General features: G+C 42.0%; 1 protein-coding gene across 4 annotated transcripts in view; it reads right to left on the bottom strand.

Annotated features, from left to right (window-relative positions):
* DENND1A (DENN domain containing 1A) overlaps positions 1-20,893 on the bottom strand; it is a 159,974-nt gene that overhangs the window by 21,908 nt on the left and 117,173 nt on the right. For all 4 annotated transcript variants that reach the window (XM_082295358.1, XM_082295360.1, XM_082295359.1 and 1 more), the window contains exons 14-19: positions 13,091-13,192; positions 12,479-12,566; positions 11,923-11,963; positions 10,933-11,004; positions 9,809-9,865; positions 4,764-4,895 (exon numbers count right to left, since the gene is read on the bottom strand). In XM_082295358.1, coding sequence (XP_082151484.1) covers positions 4,764-4,895; positions 9,809-9,865; positions 10,933-11,004; positions 11,923-11,963; positions 12,479-12,566; positions 13,091-13,192 — 492 coding nt within the window. The remainder of the gene's footprint in view (positions 1-4,763; positions 4,896-9,808; positions 9,866-10,932; positions 11,005-11,922; positions 11,964-12,478; positions 12,567-13,090; positions 13,193-20,893) is intronic.

Here is a 20,893-nt window from a genome sequence, read left to right as displayed (position 1 = left end):
ACATTTGAGTGGTCTCAAGCAGACATTAGATGGACAAGTGCTTCTGGGTCAAGACATTTGTCTGTCTTGTGGGGTGACTTTTACTGAGCAACATTGAATTTGTTCCTGAAAGGAACAGGCAAAGAAAGGAGTGAGAATAAATGAGGGTAGAAGAGACACTTTCTGAAGACAAAATAATTTTAAAGAACTTATACTTTTGCTAAATCCATAAAGAATCAAATGAAGAAAGGGAGGAAATCCCATGTGGGTCCACAGAAAGGAAATGGGAACCCACATTGCTCATCCGTGGGGAAGAGTGGAAAGGAGGCTCATTTTCTTAATGAAGGTCCCACTATTGTCTGAGCAGCTCAGAGTGGCCAGAGGAGGAGCTGGCTCTGCAACCAGAGCATACGGGTTATACGAATATTAGCAAATGAACTTGTTTTCCCCTTTCCCCTTTGGTTTCTACCTCAGTGCTACACAATGCCTGCTGTGATCCAGGGGAATCTGCTATTGTTCCGATGCACCTGGGTGTGAAGGGAGTCACAGGGTCTGGCAAAGGAGCCTCCCTCCCTTCCCTACTTCATCCCTTTTACCCTGGAGATAATCCCTCCTCTGCTGCCTCTGGCCTCAGCGATCCAGTTCTGCATTCCTGGAATGTAGCTGGCTGGTGTTCTCCCCATCTTCCCCTGACCTCTTAATGCCATTTAATCTCCTGGAAGAAGAGCACTGCCCTACAAAGCAGAGTTGTTTGTTCTGTGCGTCCAAGTGAAGACTGTGAATAGGAGAAATGAACATGTTCATTTACAGCAAAAGGGCTCAGAACAGCAAATAAGATGGCAATTTCCATGCTGTGGCCTGCAAAAGTTTAACAGCAATCAGAATGAGCTGGGGAGAGAACCCAGAGAAGCCTTTCCACAGTCAGACAAGCTGCTTCAGTACATTAGTGCATTTTCCATTTGTTTCATAGCTGTTTATGTTAGTCCCCAGAGCACTGGTTCTCTGTAGTTTGCATCAAGAGTAAAACATGATTGAATCTCTCTACTAAAGATATACGTGGAAGAGTCTTTTGTATTTTCCTAAACTGTACACCTTTTGGTACACAAATGGAATTAAATATCCTATTTGCTGGTAAATAAAAACAAGCCATAGAAAACATAAACCCAGCTAAGCTGACAAAAGACATTCTAATTATAACAGACACAATTAGAGAGCTGTACAGAGCTGCCAGGATCACTTGCTTCTAATGAAATGATTCCCTTTCCCAACAAGTGATGTTTCTGGCAGCTTATCATTTGCTGGTTTAATTGCACTAAATCAGTGGTGCTACGACTGTGGGGAAGCTCCTAAGGAAGAACGTTTCTAAGTGTAGGTTTGATTTAGAAGCCCTTGGGCTCATCCTGTGTGCTCACACCACCCGTCCCAGACTAGTGGGAAGACTGGGCACAGGTACCAATCCTGTATGAACTCTGTGGGTCCTGCCAAAGTAGCCCAAACAGCTGCTTGCTTGGACAAGGCACCTGTTCAAAACAGTCACTATGACACTGTGTAGTGTTTATTCTCCAAACAGCTCAAGGACAACACAGACACGTGTGTTCTACCTAAAAAGTACAAGTGTAGGCATGGAAACAAGGGCCCAAACCCCCGAGTGACAAATCACCTGCATCAGCGTCCCACTCTACCTTGGTCAGGGCTTACAGGGCTCCCAGTGCCTGCCCTGCCTGGCACACTGGGAAGGATCCTGAGGACAGCTCTGGCAGTTGAATATGCAGCCTGTGTTCTGATGCTTTAAGGACATTTTGGTCAGGTTTTAAGACAAAAAACAGAAGAAAGCAAGCAATAGGACATTTATAGAATCATTGAGGTTGAAAAAGACTGGTCAGATCATCAAGTCCAACCATCAGCCCAGCATCACAAGAGATACTCTCTCTGTACTCTTCCCCCAAACACGGAGCACTACTCAGTACTACAAACCTCTCATTTGAATCTTGGCCTTGGCTTGAAAATTAAACCCTGAGCCATCCCTGAGCCGCCTGTACCGCTCCTGCTACTTGTTGACTGCAGTTGCATTGTCCCAGAGTCTGTGGTGATAGTTCCTGTATTTGGCTGAGGCACGAATCAGTAAGAAAGGCACACCCTGGGAAAAGCATGCAAAGTCCCACCCAGGAAAAGCAGTGCTCCCACCCTCCCACGGTGGTGTCTTTAGTAAGAGCACTTTGTTTAGATCTTCACCGCATTGCCCCAGGCTCTCTGGCTAAAATCCTTTTCACCATCCAGGAGAGCTTTTCCACAATGTCTTCATGATGCACAGAAAGCATCATTAAAACAATTCCATAATAAACAAGGCTCTCCAATGATGCCCGATCACCACTCACCAAGACGAGCCAGGTCATATAGAATCTCCCCCCCCCCCGCCCCCCGGTCAGATAATTATTGCCAAATTTTGGTGAACCATCAGCTGAGGGGCTGTGCTTTCACAGGCATTTCAAGATATTTTACTGATATTTTCGTAGCCTAACAACTGCAGATACACAACTGTGTTTGGAAAAGCTAGCAACTCCCTCACTCTAGGGTGAGAGATAATGAGTTAAAATTAAAGGTTGCTGCTGGCTCGCTAGCCCATCCCCCTTTAGCTAATCTGTCATGTAATGAAGAGGAGCACCCAGCACAGGACAGCTCGCTGCCGGCTCACTTACAGCGAGCTGATTAAGAATGTTCAACCAACAGCAGACTGCAGACCTTTCCGAGGAAAATAAATAGACTGTATGCAAATGTGTTTGTCACTTTGACAGCACGTCTCAATTAAAGGCCCGCGCGGCGGCTGTGTGGCGCTCGCTGCGGCGCCGCGGCCGGGCTCCCTGCATCGCCGCGCGCCCCGAGCCGGGGCCCTGACCCCCAGCGCACGCATGCATTTTAAACCTCGCTGCCAGCCGCACAATGCTGCACTCCGAGAGAGCCCCTGACAATGAGAAAAAAGCCTCTTTCATCCTCTTCAGTTTAGAAGAGCTGTGAATGCACAAACAGCCCTTATTTCAGAGTTCTTGTGCCTTTTTAATTGTTCCCACCTTCTGTATTCTAGACAGAGTTAAAAGTGACACTAAAATCTCTGCCTTTAATCACGAGTTAGAAGCCATCTCCCGTTTATACAGTAAATGTTGCTGCTTTTTTCCTCCCCAAAGCCTTAATCTATATTTCATAAACCTGAACATCTTTTCCTTTTAAATGAAAGTATGATTCCATTTTTGTTTTGGCATTGGGCTATCAGGAAAAGCAGACCTGTGCCAGGACAAAGGCTGTGAGCGAGAGAGCCCTACAACTGCTAAGTCAGATCAGTTTTTGGAAACCAACATTTGTAATGTGATGACAGCAATAAGCATTTAGCCAGAGAGCCTCTCCCCACAGCCAGGGGTCAGGAAAGCTGATGTGTGTTTCTTTCGACACAGAGAAAGTGATCATTAAAAAATTTGAAAGTGACTACTAAAAAACCTCATGAATTTAAATTTGCACTTACCACTCAAATATATATTTCATTAATCTACCATAATGTTTGAACCATCCATCGTTCACAAAAATCTGAAGGAGAAACTGAAAATAAATTGTAATATTATCTGATTTCTGACTGCTTCAAATGAAATGTAACATGTCCCTGCTGGAGCTAGATGGCTGCATTCCTCCAGTAGCCCAAATTCCTCTCGACTGTATTGGCACAGAAAGTAATGGAAAAATAAATCTCTGCAAATACTTAATTGGAAGAGAATGATTTTTAAAAAGTCTCCAAGAACTTACATTTAGCACAGTGGCAAAAGTACTGAAAGAAATAAATCTAATTCTAAAATGATGCAGACAACACTGCTCTGAGCACTGATCAGACCTGGGGTAGCCCCATCTAATACCTGAACAGTCAGTGCAGCCACACCAACTGGTTTCTATTCATAGACACTTCTCTGAAACTGGTTTGCTTCACATTTTATAATGTTTTACAATTGCTTTAAAATTACACTTTGCTTCTTTAGAAGAAATGAGATACTACCTCCTTCTTTTCTGGTCAGAACAGTGTAAAGAATAGATAGAGCAAAAGAAAAGAGAACTGTGAATATAAATCATGTTATTTTTTGAGTCAGGCTACACTTAATAGGGGAACACGGGCAAACTAATAATAAATACTGGCTGTTTTTCCATGAAAATCACAGCAACTACAACATTTTCTAAATAGTTAGCTCTTCAAACCTCCCCACAAACTCTGTTTTGCAGACATATCAGAAGAAACATTACACGAGTAACTAATGTGAACAGCTCAGCTGTCGATACTGAATACAGAGTACACTAACAAGCTATTAATTGATTTTTCCATCTTAGTTCATCGCATTTAATTTTCAGAGAATGTTCAAATGCTTTAATAGTTAGATGTTCCATATTGACACTAATGATCTGGCTAGATAACAGGGGATTTTTAAATACTACACCCTCAGTCCTGAGGGCTGTAGCACCTTGCATGCTAAAACAGCCACAAAATAGTTTATACAGTTGCTACAATAACTATGCTTTACTCCCCCAATTCACTTATGGTTTGTTTTCCCCAAAATCATCGTATGAACAAAAGGAACCAGTAAACCCCAGAAAAATTAGGTTTTGGAACCCCTTTAAACAGATACAACAGAAGTAAAACTAAAATAGCATAGTTCATAATGAATAATGAAGTGTTTGGCATATTTGTTATCATGACTTCTTTCTGAACTATTTTTGCTGAGTCACATGATTTAGAGAAACTTTACACTAAGACCTACCTGACCAAAATGTACTGTGATTGGTCTCCTGTCCTCTCTTAATTTTGGGTCCTTCTTCTCAACCAGTGGCGACGGTGCCGTCCTCGGCAGGGGCTCCTCTGGCGCTGCCGAGCACCCGTTCTCAGCAATGTCCTGTGTGGTAGGAAAAGGTGAATAGCATGGCCAGGAACACTCCAGAGTGAGGGGAAGGTGCACAAAGGAGACACTAGAGGATAATGCTGACTAACGATTTGGATGTTCGGGGAAAAAAACACCAAAGTACAGAAAAGAAAATATCGTTAGAATAGAACACTTCATCCGTCAGAGCTTGTACACAACCCCTCTCTCCTCCCAGTACCAGTGGTGCCAACAGGACATTCAGTAAAACGTCTGACTTATAACACGCAAAAACCAGGAAGTGCATGTGGAGAGAAAAACTATAGCTCAGATTTTCTGTTTTAGAAATGAATTCAACAGAAGCCCAGGAACAGGGCATTCTGCTTATTGTAAACCTAAATGAAGACAGTAATTCCATTTATGTACTGCACAGAATTATCCATAGCAGAACAATTACTGGTGGAAGTGACAAGGAGAGATGGAACTCAGAGCTCAGTTAGCTTTGCATTTCATCTTGGAGTCTGTGTGTACTGCATATGCCTCCAGGAGAGGGTACAACACCAAGGGCTGTCTGGCAGAACACTTTTTGTTTGCTTTGACATCAGGTTTCCTCTCCAGAAGCGAAGTGACCCACCAGCCCAGGTTAGAGGACTTGGCAAGTGCAGGCATGGGGTGTGTAACACAGGTTTTGAAAAAGACAAAGGCCTGCAGACATCAGGAATCAGAGAAGGAGCAAAGAGTTTGAAAGTGAGTTGAGAAACAGTCTGTAACGCAGTGGGCCCCAAACCTTACATCTCTGCAACAATGCCAAGGAAATAATGCTGGGTAAATATGGAGAGAAGGCTGCACACGCTGGAGCTCTGCAAGGCTGACCTGAGGGTGGCTGCTGCCACCGGCAGGGCTTTGATTCCCTGACCTCTGACACGGCCCTGCGAGCCCCCGGCTCGCTCAGGTACAATAATGAGCTGTGTAAGCTGATGGCCAATTAGAAATGGTTCCTTTGGACACACACTGACCTAATGTGTTTAGGTCAAATGAAACAAAAAGCTGGATGGACTTTCTAAGGGGCTTTGTCTGCTCCACAGAGGAGCTGAGACCCCTCTTTAGATCCAGCTGGTAGAGCAGTGGTTCCCCAATATGGGCATAAGGATCGTGGGGAATTAACACTTGCTAAGGTCAAACTAGAGAGAAAAACTTTTTCTTCCCCCCCACCCCCCGCCCTCCAGCTGCACAATGCCACCTTGTCTTGAAAAGGTACAACAAAGTCCTCCGAATTAGTAACAAAGAGCCCCAAAACAAGGCAATGACAAGAAAGCTGAGTGTCTGTCAAACTCCTACTCCAGCTCCAGACAGCACTGAGCCCCCAAGGGATCCACTCAGTTTTGGACTCATCGCCTATGGCAGCACTATTCCCTGTAATGACACTAACCACAACCCAATTTACATATTTCTGTGGGGGTGGAGGTGCCTGGAGCTGCCGAAGCTCCAGCACACCCAGGGCCACCCAACCTGCGCTGAGCAAGGGCTGCTCCCGGCCCAGCAGAGCCCTGCCTGGAGCTGTGGCTCCAATCAAGGCAGCACACAGCTGGGAAGCAATGGAAAGCAAAGCACCTTCCCAAGCAAATTCCCAAAAAAATGGAAAAAGGACACAAAAGTCTGGACATGAAGGGAATGGGAGGAGATAAAAGATAGAAAGATTAAGCCATTAAGCAAAATCCTCTCAGATGTGTAACGATCACTGCAAATCCTTGAGCTTTTATTGCTATAGATTGGCTCTATGTCTCTGATGATATAATTGCATATAAAAGATAACATGTTCCTAAAGCCTACTTCCACTGTGTTTGGTGCACAGACTTCCAAAGAAAACACAACATATTTTTTTTAATTGCTTAATAATATATTAGAATTAAATTATTTGATTCCTCTCTACTTTTTCATCATCCCCAAAAGGCAAACAAATCATCAATACAGCTTCACTCTCAAAGCAAAATCTGCTTCACAAAAGTTTTTCTACCTTCAATGAAAACACATTTGAGTTAAAAAAACAGTGAAACCTGATCTTAAATTTTGTAATGGAGTGCAAACACTGGCTAGAGAGGAGCAAAACACATTCTGAACGTCTTGAACATTGTGCAGGCCATGTTATAAAGCTCTAAATGAGCTGTTTCTAGAATACCAGGCATTAACTAGAGCCACACAGGGCTCTAGGAACAAAAATAATGTTGAATACATTAATGCCAAGTGCCCAACCATTTATATAAATTGTCTTAGCCAGAGCTTTCAGTAAGTTCCATTCTCCTGACTGAAAGTTGAGGACGGTACCATTCATATTCCTCCTTCTTCCTAATTCTATGCAGTTAAGCTTCAAATGAGCCACTAACGGAGGGACTTGACCACCACAGTCCATTTGTGAGATGGAAAAAGGCAGCCTTTGCAGAAAATACAAAAAGGGAAATGAGAAAGAAAAAAGAGGAAAAAAAAGGAAAAAAGAACTGTATCAGATATAAAATAAAGCTACCAGGCTGTATCTATTAACAATTATTTGCTCTCACTCATAAGAATCCTCTGAAAACTATTTCTGTTGCTTTGAAATACTGCACCACAAATGAACAAGGGATGGAAATGGAGCCCCATTCAATCTCCACTATCATATTAAAGAAGGACCTTACACACACCACAGTGACCTCTCAACAGGTCAATCCTGCATTTCTCATTTGCAATTCAAACCCAAGACTGGAGCAGACCAAGGGCAAAATGGGCTCTTGATTATATTTAAGAGGTCACCATTGCTATGCAGAGTTGGAGGAAGCAGACCTCCAGCTTTATTGCATTTTTAAATTCTATCTTGTACAGAAGCTGCTCAGATTTGGCAGCAAAAACTGGAAAAGGGATGTTTATATTTGACTTTTCCTTACCTGGGGCCTGCAGACTTTCTATATTAATAATGGAAAATAGTATGTTAAAATGCAGTGGATAGTAAGTTCAGTTTAAAAATAACCTCAGGTTACTCTTAGAAGATGAAAGACTAGCATCTCAAATTTGGCAAAAAGTAAGTATTTAATGATACCAGGATGTCAGACAGTTAACACTCACACATGCTAGTGAGGAAACACAGGACAAATCCAATGCCCTCACATAAAACTGGGGAGGATGCATTAATAGACCTGTGCATAACAGACCCATAACACAGCAGCACAGACGTTTAGATTTAAAATGAGGGTGACCAAAACAGTGTTTGCTATTTTTATCACTTTTAACCGAGCAATCCCTAATTTTAGAGTTACCTTCCTATCTGCATTCACATGGAGAAGAGGATGGGATAGAAAAGGAAAGAATAATAAAGGAAGGAGAGGTAGAGCAGTGTGTGTCAACTACTCACAGCAATCTTTTAAGTTCTTGTGAAAGCCTATGTTGAACAATCATGTTTAAGCATCTCACTTATAGAAACACCACATAATAAGGAAGGTGAAACAAAATTGGGCCATTAAGTTGTAAATGTTATGTGTGTTTTTTAAAGAGAAGCTTGCTGCTTGACAGACCAGGAGGACAACAAAAATAATAAAACAAAGCAATGACTGAATGAGGCTTTTCTCAGCCTTGTATACAAACGTCACACAACAGCACACAATTCTATTAGCATTTAAAATGCAGGAAAAAATCTGGTCATGTTACACAGCTCCAACTGCTTTAGAAACACACAAGAGAAGGCCAAACATTTTATTATTTAGGAAGGTTATGTCCAGAAATGAAACACGTGGAATGACATAAGGAAATCCATGTACAGGAAAACTGCTTCATGTTTTCATTCTTTTCAAATTATACCTACAGTGGTCATATATAATTTAGTGTAATAAAATAAAATGGCATAAAGGCATCTGAAGCAACTTTATCTTCCCCAAGAATCTACAGCAATGTCTAGAGTGTGTAGAGAGGGAACAGCAGTTGGAATGTACACAGGTAATTCCTCGCTTTGCAGCCCAGCTGCACAGAAACTCCTTTCGAGGAACAGGCTGGTGACAGGCTCAGGTGCATTTCTGTCTGCCCACCAACATATTTGTAGCCCCAACTTAAGAGGATGGGCTAGAAATTTAGAGAAGAAATTTACAGAGAGCACAGATTAAAAAAAACCAAAACCCAAACTCCTATGCAACAAATGGAATACAAATTTCTGAATAAGAACTTCAGTTCTCTCAGCAGGTTGGCTGTCTTGCCTCCCCCGATGACTGAGAGCTCCGATTCTCAGAATAAGGAGAGTATCTGCAATAACCCAGGGCAGAGTTACCCATCTATTCATAAGGTGTGTGTCAGTGTGAACTATACCTGTGGTTTATAAGGAGCAATTGGCATTGGATAACACATCCCTCAAACACAGTGCAGCAGTTTGGAATTGTGCTGTTTCCAAACACAGATTTGGGAACAACAAACAGTTTGAGTATTTTTTCCTTCAATAATTCCAATTGACAAAAGACACCAACTCTAACAAATTCCTTCCTGTCTGAACTCTGCAACGGACATTCAAGAAATGCAGAAATACCCTTCCCAGTGGCAGACAGACATGATGTTATTTTTCCTGACTGACTACTGCAAAAATAACAACAACTTGCCATTTGCAAAAAGTTCACTGCCAGAACTGTAGGGAAGAGCACCCAGTCCACATGCAGTCCCCTTCCACAGTGCCCCAGCACGAAGGACAGGAGCAGGACCACTCCAAACAGAACACTCAATTTTCTGGCTTTTGTGGGTTTAAGTCAGAGCTTTAATGTATTTGAAGACAATTTTTTTTGTCTGTGAATATTTATAAGTGTGAAAAATCCAGGACAGCTGGTAATGCATTTTGAAGTGTGCTAACAACACTGTATCAAACAGCTTCCTATTGATCACATCATGCTTTCAGTGGCTAAGGATTTCAGACGTGGTGCTTATACATTTTGAATAAGAACTTCAAGTACCTTTTGCTTCAAGCGGTTTTTCACTTCTTTTATTCCCATTTTTGCATGATCTTTTGCCTGCATGAAAAATTAATTTAAGTTAAAATTCCTTTCTATTTCCAGCAGTGACTAAGTTTGTTTCCAGTTAATAAAAACAGCAATAAAAAAATGTAACAAGATACTGAAAACACATTAAAACAAACAGAGAGCTAAAGAGACCCCAAATAAACAAAAAACACCACCCCACCTTTGTCACAAAAACGTTGTTTTCCCTGTTTTGAAGCCACAGACATCTTTCATCTTTTTGCATTCCACAGCCTCACTGTTCCCCTGTAAGTATTTATCTTTGCTATAAACTTCTATTCTTCCACACTGGCAGTGAGCCTGCAAACTCTCCTTGCAGTGCTCTGGATGCCAGTTCCATTTAGTAGAGCCAATCTCATCCTATTCCTCTCTCTCAGGCTGGAGAAAGGCAGCAAAAAACCCAAGTTTGAATGGTTATCTCAATGCTTTTTGTAGCATTATTTCCCAGAATTGAGCATATAAGAAATCCTCACTTGTTTCTGTGCTGTTTGATCTGGCAGAGTGGAGCTGGCAGCCACACACGATAGCACAGCAACACACCAGCTGTTTGTTAACAGCACTGAAAACACGTCCATTTAAAGAATAACTCAGTAAGTTGGGCTCTAAATAAGCAGGTATAAGAAATCTCTAGGGAAAATTAATTGACATTTAGAAAAGATGGAAACAATTTGGAAAATGAGAGGATTCCCTTCTTTCGGTGAAGCTGCAAGCAGGGAAAGCTGAGGTAACAATGATTTCCAACAGAGCAATGATGAGATGGTAGAGCTGCCTAGCAGAGCACACAGGCACTATTTCCCAGAAAGAGTTCTGTGTAATAAATGGAATTTATCATCTGTACTTTCAAAAGAAATCACAAGTTCCCATTGTCCTTTGCATTTCAATTGAGTTTAAATTTCAAAATGACTTTTTCATTTAAATTTGAAATTCGAATGAATGTATATTTTGAGTAATTCTGTGAGTCCAATAAAAATGGATGTAAAGTCTTGAGTCTCATTTGAAAGGTTAAAACAGAATTGTAATTAGACTCTTATCTCAGTAGTAAGCCAGTACTCAATACTTACAAACTTATAGACAGTCTTCATGGCAGGGTTAGCCTTGGTCTTTACTGTATTTAAAATGGCTCCACTTCCTTTCTGTAATTATAGTAACAAGGGAAGAAACATTATCAAAGCTCTTTAAAGCAAACAGCAATCTAAAATCCACCATTCTTAACTTAAAATAACAGAGCATTAACTATGCTTATTAGCAGAGCTGAGTATGAAAAGGTCAAATTTAAAGAAAAAGGCCCAAGGAAAACCAGACTGAATCTTGCTCTTGTTTTGCCCAATTCTATTTAATACAGCACTTGTCCAAGGAAAAATACGGGTGTCTGCCAAGAGCTCTTGTCTTACATGTCTTACAAACCCTGTTCTGTGCTTCCACTCACCCTCAGGGGTGTCCTGTACATTGCATTGAAATCCTAAACAAGTTTAAGACACGAGTACCCTGAGCAACACTCAGTGTGTGAGGCAGAGACTCTGTCCCAGGACAGCCTGTACATTCAATCTGAAGAGGGGAGATCTGTTTTTACTTTGCTCTTTTGCTTTCCCTCATCCCACAGTCCTGTTTATCACATACATGCTGCCTTTTTAAGATACAAGTAGTTGATAAAGGGATAAATTGAGGGAAAATGAAATCTAACTCCAGTCACAAACACTAATTCTGAAAAGCTGAATTTCATGTGACGAATATAATCAAAGTGATGAGCCAGTGATACATCAGATGCAATAATCTGTTTGTCTGGTTGGTGTTTTACACCCCAGCCACACCCCACGGACTACTGCTGTACAGCACCTTACTGGAAAACACAGGAGAAGGGCAAAATCCAGGGAATTAAACCCTAGCTAATGTATTTCCTATTTTCAGTGCAGAATTACATTTCCAGAGACTAAATTTGTTATATGCAATCAGATGTAAACAGCTTTAAGATTTACAGTCTCTGTCACTAGATGAAAATCTTCAATGGGCCAACCCCAGCTCCAGGGTTGTCTGGCAGGATCTCGTGTGCTTACCCTCACTGTGGACAGCCACTGGTGGTACAGTTTGTCGCTACCTACAGAGAATCAAACACACAAACAAACAAAATGAAACCCTCTGCTGAACAGGAAACAAGCTTCAAACATGAAGTGTTGGCACTTAGTGGTTCTGGAGCATGGACAGAACAGGACAGCCAGCCTTTTCTTTTAGGAGAAAATATAATAGTGATGAGAGATTTACACTTTCCTATTTTCTCACACATTTGAGAACACAGATGTTTTTAAACTCACTAAAAGAAATCTTAGGTGTCTCTAGGTAAAGCCAAGATTCTTCGTCCAATGCAAGAACTCTTCTAGTTGTACTTTATTAAGTGGTAAAGCTAAGGTTTTGTAAGACTGAACAGGCATACTCAGACTACAATACATTATTCAAAGTTCTTGACAGAGGAAAGAAAAAAATTTAAGACATTTCAGGCTGCCAGGATCACTAAGCCTCAGTTACTTACCTAGCAGCAATGACCAATTACATCATGATAATCCACAAATGGTAAGCCAACAAAAGTGTCTGAAATTACCTTAAAATATTTCTTACCTGCGTATTCTCCCATATTTATCTCCTCTTCAAACACGTCACTGAAGCCCTCCCCAGAGTTCAGCAGATCCAGACGTCCATCAATGAACTGCACCAGCGTTAAAAGACAAAAACACATCAACCATCTCGTTCTTTATCTTTTCAGAAAGACTTTATCCTTCATTAGCTGGAATAACCTCAGTGTTTGCATTGGGTAGGGACTCAGAATAGAATGAAACTACCACCCAAACTGGCCCAATGTTGACCACTGCCCAAAGGTGTGTGGCTTTGCTAAAAACCAGCATTCGTGCTTGGCTACACGTACATATTTTCAGCTGCCCTAAATCAGTAATTCTGTGTTCAACAGGAATATGCTTTCTGGACAAAGTTTACAGTAGATATCTTGGGTCTAGGTATGCTCAGATAAGAAAAACCCCTGGGCTCAGAGACCATTAGTGGGAAAACCCATCCACCTCTCAGTATAGAGAAAGCCTCAGCACGTGAGTCTGAGAGAAGCCAGCAAGCAGGAATTGAGATGCTGCACTACAGGATCAAGGGATATAGAAACAGCCCTCCAAACCCCACCTGAATTGTTACAGAATCTGCTTCCCCATAGAGCACTGGAGGCAGTACCTGCTTGAAGAGCTGCAGCTGGATGGCGTTCTGCAGGAACTGCCGCATCACAGACGAACGGTGGGACACGAATGCTTCTTCACAGAAAGTGATGGGTTCACCCTGGAGAGTTCAGAGCATTAAACACTCAAACAGCCTTGACTGAGCCCATTTGAATCCACTGCCTCCATCTGACCTTCTTCCCATCCAAAGTAAACAGGTAAGCAACATAGGCCTTACCTAGCACTGAGTAAACTGCACTTTATTTGTAGGTTCCAGCCACAGGATGGAAAAGCAGGCTGGAAAATTGCAGATTATCAAAATAAACCAGAGTGGCTTTACACATATTTTGCTAAAGCTGAAGAACTTTCATCATTCAAAATGCTAATTTTACTTACTGTCCCCAAAATATGACACAGTCACGTGAATTCTGTTGATGTATACTCTGCTTATCTGCCTCAGCAGACCCAGCACAAAGAGGTCAGGAATGTCCACTCTGTTCTGTCCACAGTTCTGAAAAACTCATATCGGAGGAGTGGAATTTCCCTTTTTCACAATCTTGTTGGCAAAAGACAGAAATTGTTTTGCAGCTCTACTTTTATCTGATTTTAATGAGTTACGGTAATGCTGAAGTCTGCTATGTATCCGCCGTAAGGGCACCAATTTCCTCCACACTTCTACAAATACACAACATAGCAAGCAAATATATTTATTGAATTAAAAACAAGTAACAAAGAAGGACTAAATTATACTGATGTATAATTATTATGGATGCTCATACTCAAATATATTTGGACTCTTCATCTGTTGAGTATTCAAAATTAACATTAGACAGCAAAAAATCTTAAACCATCCCCATTAAAAGGATGATATCATTCTGTTTCTGAAAGCTTTAAATTAGCAACCTCATTTACCACTGGCTGTGTAAAGTCAAGACAATAAGACCACTAAAATGACCGAGGACAAGGATCAATTGCACATGTCTGTCTAAGCACTGGGTGCATCTCCTTCACAGAGGCGAAGAAGTCTCTTACGAGAGTTTTTGTCACCCCTTGCTTGAGCCAGTGAATTTCCATAGATTTGGAAAAAAAAGTAGGTTTCCTATGTGATAATTACAGTTTCAGGGTATTTTATTTTAAAAATAATAGCCTGGTTTTGATTTACTCTATTTACAGGGAAAACCAAATCACTACATGCATTCCCGGCAAGAAGCGTGAGTGTGAAAAAACCACTTTTTTCTTCTTCGCTGTGGCTTTGCTCTCATCAGAATAAAGAATTATAAGACACTTCATTATAAAAAAAACCAAAGAGAAAATGTTTGGAAAAACAGGTCTGGCTGGTATATGCGTGTATACGAGACACTGGTGCCAGTCTCCAGGACACACATGACAAAGGTTCTGGCTCCAAAACCGAGGTGTGCACTGTCTGAAAGGTTTTACTGCATTTAAATGACTAACAGCTGTCATCTACTTGACCAGTATGAAAAAGGCTTTCCCATTAACTTCAGATACTGGAATGTAACAAAGGACCCCTGAAAAATATTTTATCCATGTCAGAGAAATCTGAGTGAAAAGAGCTGGGATGAATGGGTAAAGAAAAATGCAGATTAGCTCACTCGCACAGATGTTCACCCAAGGAAGGTTTAGCTTTTGTTTAATCTTCACTTAAAAAACCCTTCAAAGGAAACAAGCAGCCCTTCCTATCACCTACAAGAATGTGAAATTTCCCCCATGGCCAGAGTAGAGCATGGACACCGTGGGCTGAGCTCAGCCCTGTGAAGGGGAGGGGGCTGTGCCCCGCTGTACCTCCAGCAGCTCCTCCTGCGCCCCCATCAACACACACCCTGCAGCTGGGGCACCAGCAGTGGTAGCACACTTCCTTCCCAAAGTACTAATGATTGAGTTTGTTCATTAGGTTGATTAGACCTTTTGACTTCTTAAGAGACAATTCAGGCTCAACTGCTGCTGGATGACAGGAAAAACTTTAATCATCGAGGTCAAGCGTGAGCTTTGCAGCTCAGAATGCATTAGTGCCTTCCACCCTCGCTGACCTCCCCGAGGTGCACACACCGTTCCACCCCCAGCCACAGCTTCAGGACAAAAAGACAAGCTGGACAATAAGACCATTTCCCTGACAGATCTGGTTAACTGTAAATTATAAAGCTAATCAGCTCTGCTTTTACTGAAAAATGACATTATACATGAGGGGACACACGCAAACTGCAGATATGTTGTGAAATGAATGGTCTTGTTTCCATGTGAAAAAATTAAAATAACTTGTCCTGAAAAACTCGTCAACTCCTAAACTTGCTGGTTCCAAAAATTAAAATTTAGGCCTCAATTCATCAACACCTTAAATATCCATTAATCCCCTCTCCAACTGTAAATGCCTAACAGAGGCTAAAATATTGCACTGCAAAGGCTCTAAATGTGTGCACAATACGACTCCATGAGGAATCTGACTTGATCTGTAATGTTACAGATAATTCACATCTATTTCAAGATTGGATCACAGAATTATTTTTATTGCAAAAATGCACACATTTAATCTGCAATCTTCTCTTAAGAGAAGAAACTTTAAAATATAAGATTAAGATTTAAGGTTCTCAGATGCACTGAAAAAATAGGTGTCTTTTCTTTATGTCTTTGCAAATCTCCCTTCATATGACTATTTTATATTCATCTGGCATAATGAAGTTCATCAGGGCAGTGCTGCATCTCATGACCTCTTAAAAAGCTGAAAAGTTTCAGTCCACATCTGATCTGCTGCCAGACCTATTTTCAAATTGGAATTCTGTTACATTCTAAAATAATGTTTAAAACTACTTAAGGCAGCAACTGGAAAACAAAAGGAGTCTAGGATTTATTTCAGACTGCTCTAGAGTTTCAGGGAACCTGCTGTTTTATTTTAAGAAGCCATAATGCAAATTAAAAAATAAAGCCCAAATTGGTTTAGTTACACCATAAAAAATTCCACCATCATCCCTCGTATTTTAAGGAAATCGCTCTTCCTCAGCTCACAGGTTATGGCAGGAGCTTTCAGAGTGAATATAAAGGACTAAAATATATGGGACAGAAGACAGCTCAGATGAGAGAAGGACATGGAAGAAGGAACAGAGGCAAACAAAGGATGCTTCTGGAAAGACACAGAAGCTCAGACAAGTCATGGAAATCCAACTACTCCCACTTGTGCAGGAGCATGCACCTGGATAACAGTGCTTTGAAGGCAGCACGTGAGTGCTGGAGAGAACAGCAAGGGAAGAAAGACGGGGTCAAATTAGGTCAACAGTGAGAATCCCTCACACAAGCAATGATTTCACAAAACTTGATTCTAAGAGGGGGAAAACACCCAGTGAAAAGATCACCAACCCCAAGACGCCAAAGCTGAAGACTTTGTTTATACAACTCTCCGAGTTGTGTGACGGAAGGCAGGAGCGATGTGTGTGCATGAGCATGGCCAGCGTGCGGCGCAGGTGATGAATTCTGTGCTGCGCCCAGCGCGCCTTCAGAGCGCGTGGGTGCTGCGGCACAGCCTCGTAACAAACACCGACCGGAGCTGCTCTGCTCAGCACCACGCAGTGAAACACGGCGGGGTTTAATGGCACACAACAAGGTGCCCACATGACAGCGGACAAGCTGCAAGTCCAGTGTCACTCGAGCACCCCCCAATACACAGCAAACCAAGGGCACGCAAGCCAGTCACGTATCACCCAATTATTACCACCTGACATTGCAAATCATCACATCTTGTACTGACACTGGTTATGCTGCAAATGACAAAGTAAAGCCAGTAGGGATATTCTAGGACTCATCATCCTTAATTCCATCCAGAATTATAATGAAAGCAAGACAGGAGAACGATCTGGATATGTATGTGTCCGTGTCAGGTACAGCAGCAGCCAAAGGCAAGGCACTGCTTTGCACACTTTTCCAGAACTGTGGTTGCAATGTCAGGGAAAGATTAGCTCATCACAGCTGAAGAAGGATCATCAGCCAGCCAGCGGGATTCCATAAAGAAAACCTGAAATTGGTGACAGACACCTGATAGGACATTGGCTCGTTCAGCTTGCAATTGCACTGACAAATAACCTCCCATAACCAGTCCATATGTTCAGCACAGGAGAGCACTTTGCATCCACCTCAGTCATAATGGAATCCAGAAAGCAGAGATCAAACTCTCCGCATTAAGTGAACGCTATCAGAGCTTTATTAGCATCTCAAGATGCAACTCAGGAACAAAGAAATCACATGTTCAGAGATTTGACCACATGTCTTCTAAAGAAAACTACATTCAGGCTCTGTTCAAAAAAAGACTACCAGTTCTGATAAATGATTATTGCCAAGTGCAATCTTGAAAAGCGTTTTACAGCCATGTATTACCAATGCAGACTGCACTGCCCAAACACTCAGTGTCTCACGTAAGTGCCCAGCTCCATCAGCAGCCCAGTTTCAGATATTTTTTCCTGTTCCTCACTACAGTATACAGCCTCTGGTAGAGACACAGCATGAGAGCACAAAAGCAACTTCAAATAAAAGATGAAACTGTCAAAAAATGTGTAACCAGAAAAAACTTCCGTGACAGAGCAATGGTTTTGCTTCTCCTTTCAAACCCTGTTAGTTCATCAGGATACCTGGCATTTTCCTGTTTGACAAAGTAAAATGACACACACTCATATTCTCAACTAATGAAAGTACTTCACTGTAATGAAGCAGCCAGCTTTCCAAATGTTTACATGGTTAATTCCAGCCATTGCCTGTCCTGATTTCATCATCTACAGCAGCCAGACACTTCCTATCCCTAAGCAACTGCTACATCTTCGTAGCTGGAACTCAAGCAACAAGCCTGGCACATGAAGTGCAAAGAAGCCAGCAAGAAAGGATTTAGGGTTGGGAGGAAAAAGAAAGAAAAAAAAAAAAAATCACCATTTCACAGATCAAGAATAGAGGCATGAAAATAATAAGTAACTTGTACACGGTCACAAAAGTCTCTGGCAGAGCCAGGGAAAAGAACCGAAATTTCTTTAATCCCTGCTCAGTCCCTTAAATACAAGGCTATTCTTCCTCTTCCTACTTGATATTGTGTCAATGCAGGAGTGTAGGTGTTGAAAGACTAACAAAAGGAAAGTAATAGTATGGTATTATGAGCTGAAAAACCTAATCTTTATCAGATACAGCAAATCTCTATGATGCTGCCTGCACTGGGAACTCTCTCTTTGTCCTGAATATGCTTTAAATTACTGGTATAATGTGTACTGGATATTGTTCCACTCTTATATTTATTCCACAAAAACCCCTGTGGCCCGCATGCGATTTTATCATTAGCTGGCAAGGTAATTTCAGGGCCTGGTTCTGCAATCATTCCATGAGCAATGCTCCCATTGAAGCCAGGACATTCGGCATGCAAAGCAGCTGCCAATTCAGGGTCCCTGCAATGAAAAGGCCTTTTTCTATTCTAACTATTGTGGAATATTAGTGACAATTCAGAAGAGGAGAAAAATTGCAGTGCAATTCTTTATATGAGTTATTTTATACTATGACAAAATATAAAAGTGTGCTTGGAAAAACAATCTACACAAAGTATCGCCTATCAGATAAACCATGAGCTATTTTTGCTTCATTTATTAAAAATCAGTAGAACATGAAGTATTTTGTTAAAATAGGAAAAAATATCTCTGCAGAAATAACAAATCATTGGCCAAGACTTACAAATGACCAACATGCCTTAAGATCATAAATATTAATATATTCCTTCCTTTTGATTTCTTAGTTACGTATAAAAAGCCCAAACTCATCCAAACCAATGAAGTTTCCAGATAAAGTACATGTGTTGAAAATAAGTTTTTGTGCATGATGTAAACGACTCCTTTGTCTCAAGATCCCCAAAACCACATTCAAGGAACAGCTATTTTGAAGAGCAAGATATTTTACTATAAGATTTAGATGCTGATATAAATGCAGAAGGAGAACAAACTGTTTTTAACTTCACTAAAGCAACGTGAGAGAAGCCTTAGTCATGAAGAGAGGTCATAAAATCCCACTCTCTTAGCTAAGTAACAAATCCCCTGTCTCTGTAAATAAAATGGATATAATGGAATGAAACTTTAATTTTGCACTGAGTTAGATACATCCAGTCTCTGGCAGATCCACTGACATAGACGATGTAAGAACAGGGCCTGCAGTGCCCCCTCCTTTACAGAGTAATTGGCAAAGGAAATGCTACAGTAGAACTCGCTGAGGGTGGATCTGGCCTTGTGTTATTCCACTTGTTAACTTGGTGAGGAAGCCTTAACTACTGCCATGGAAAAACACAGCCAGAAAAGACTCATCTTAGAGCAGATCCTGTCCCCTGAGAGAGGTTACCAGGGGCACTGGATTAGGAACACTAGGAAAAGGTTCCATTCCCTCCTGCCCGAGTCACGTACAGGTCTCTGGGGAAACTTAAGTGGCCAATGATGAATACATAAATGCACACACATGTGTGTGCTCACTGTTATGCATCATATAGGTGAGACTACAACGCGGTAACTTTGGTCACTTCACTCTCAGAGATGCCACAGCATCCACTTCTGGGGACAGCTGGAATCTGCCACTCCAAGGCCACTTGCACTTGTACTGCTTGTCCCAGAGCAGCAGTCTGTTCTGTATCTGCCAACGCACTCCAGGGAGAGAGCTGAGCCATCAGGACACAACCACCCGAGATGCCTTTCCTCAGGGATGGAGGAAAGCAAAGGAAAGCATTTCCCTTTTAAAATAAATGAGAACTTTTCACTCTCCTTTTACCATTTTCTCACCCATTGTCAGAAAGAGGCACAGATTTTACCTCATGAGAAGGCAAGACACAGAAAACACATTAGTATAATCATCAAAACTGCTGCTCTTCTATCACTTTCATCAGATCACTAAAAGACCCATCTCACAATAGGCTCAGGATCCAGACATATTAGAAAGTATCATTTTTATAGGCTAGGTTTGATTTCATTTCCCCAGGCTCTCCTGCACAACATCTCACACCTTGCAGCTCTTATTTAAACCCTTTAAAAAGTAGAAACAAGAATGAAAAAATGAAAAAAGAAACCTCGCTTCTGAGAGCCTGGGAATGCTGGGTCTTCCAAGCACTTAGTGCCAGATCTCAGTCCCCCAATTCTGCCCTGGTATGTCCATAAAGTTGCATCCAGTGTGAGGACAAAAAAGGAAGCAGACTTTTCCTTTCTCCACTTTCCCCACGTTTCGCTCCATCCACGAAGCAGAAGCCAAGAGGAATTGTCGTGCATTCCTGCAAACCCACAGCTCACACTTTAGACCTCTGCAGCAAGTGGAATCACGTCGGATTGGCCACATGGCTCCTCCCAACTCCCATCTTATCGCAACGCATTTCTGACATGGAAACCATGCAAAATTCCCAACTCCTTTGTGAGGGGGAAAACGCCATCTAATTAGAGCCCATGTGCAGGGAAGCATCTGGCTGGGAGCAGCGGTTCGGCAGCTCCCGGAGTTGTCGTGGAGACCAGGCGGGAGCGCCCGGAGCTGGCTGGCCGGGGCACAGGGCCAGCTGCACGGCTGCGTGCTCTGACAGGGAGCAGATGGGCCGGGACTGCCGGCCTCTGCTCCCCTCCAGACCCACACGCCCTCCGAGATCAGCTGGAGCTTGTACAAGTCCTCCTCATCTGCCCTGGAACCTCCGGCTTCCATTGAGGAAACAGAACTGAACCTGCCAACCTTTCCACCAGAAGAGTCCACACGCAGTGCATCCATCCCATTTATATAACGATGATGTGAAGCACCAACAATTGACAAAATATGATGCATATGTTTGAAAAAGCGTTAA

Source organism: Coloeus monedula (genome assembly GCF_965178545.1).
Source record: "Coloeus monedula genome assembly, chromosome: 21".
Classification (NCBI taxonomy): Eukaryota; Metazoa; Chordata; class Aves; order Passeriformes; family Corvidae; genus Coloeus; species Coloeus monedula.
The sequence above is the reverse complement of the archived record's forward strand: the minus strand, read 5'-3'. Positions and strand labels throughout refer to the sequence as shown.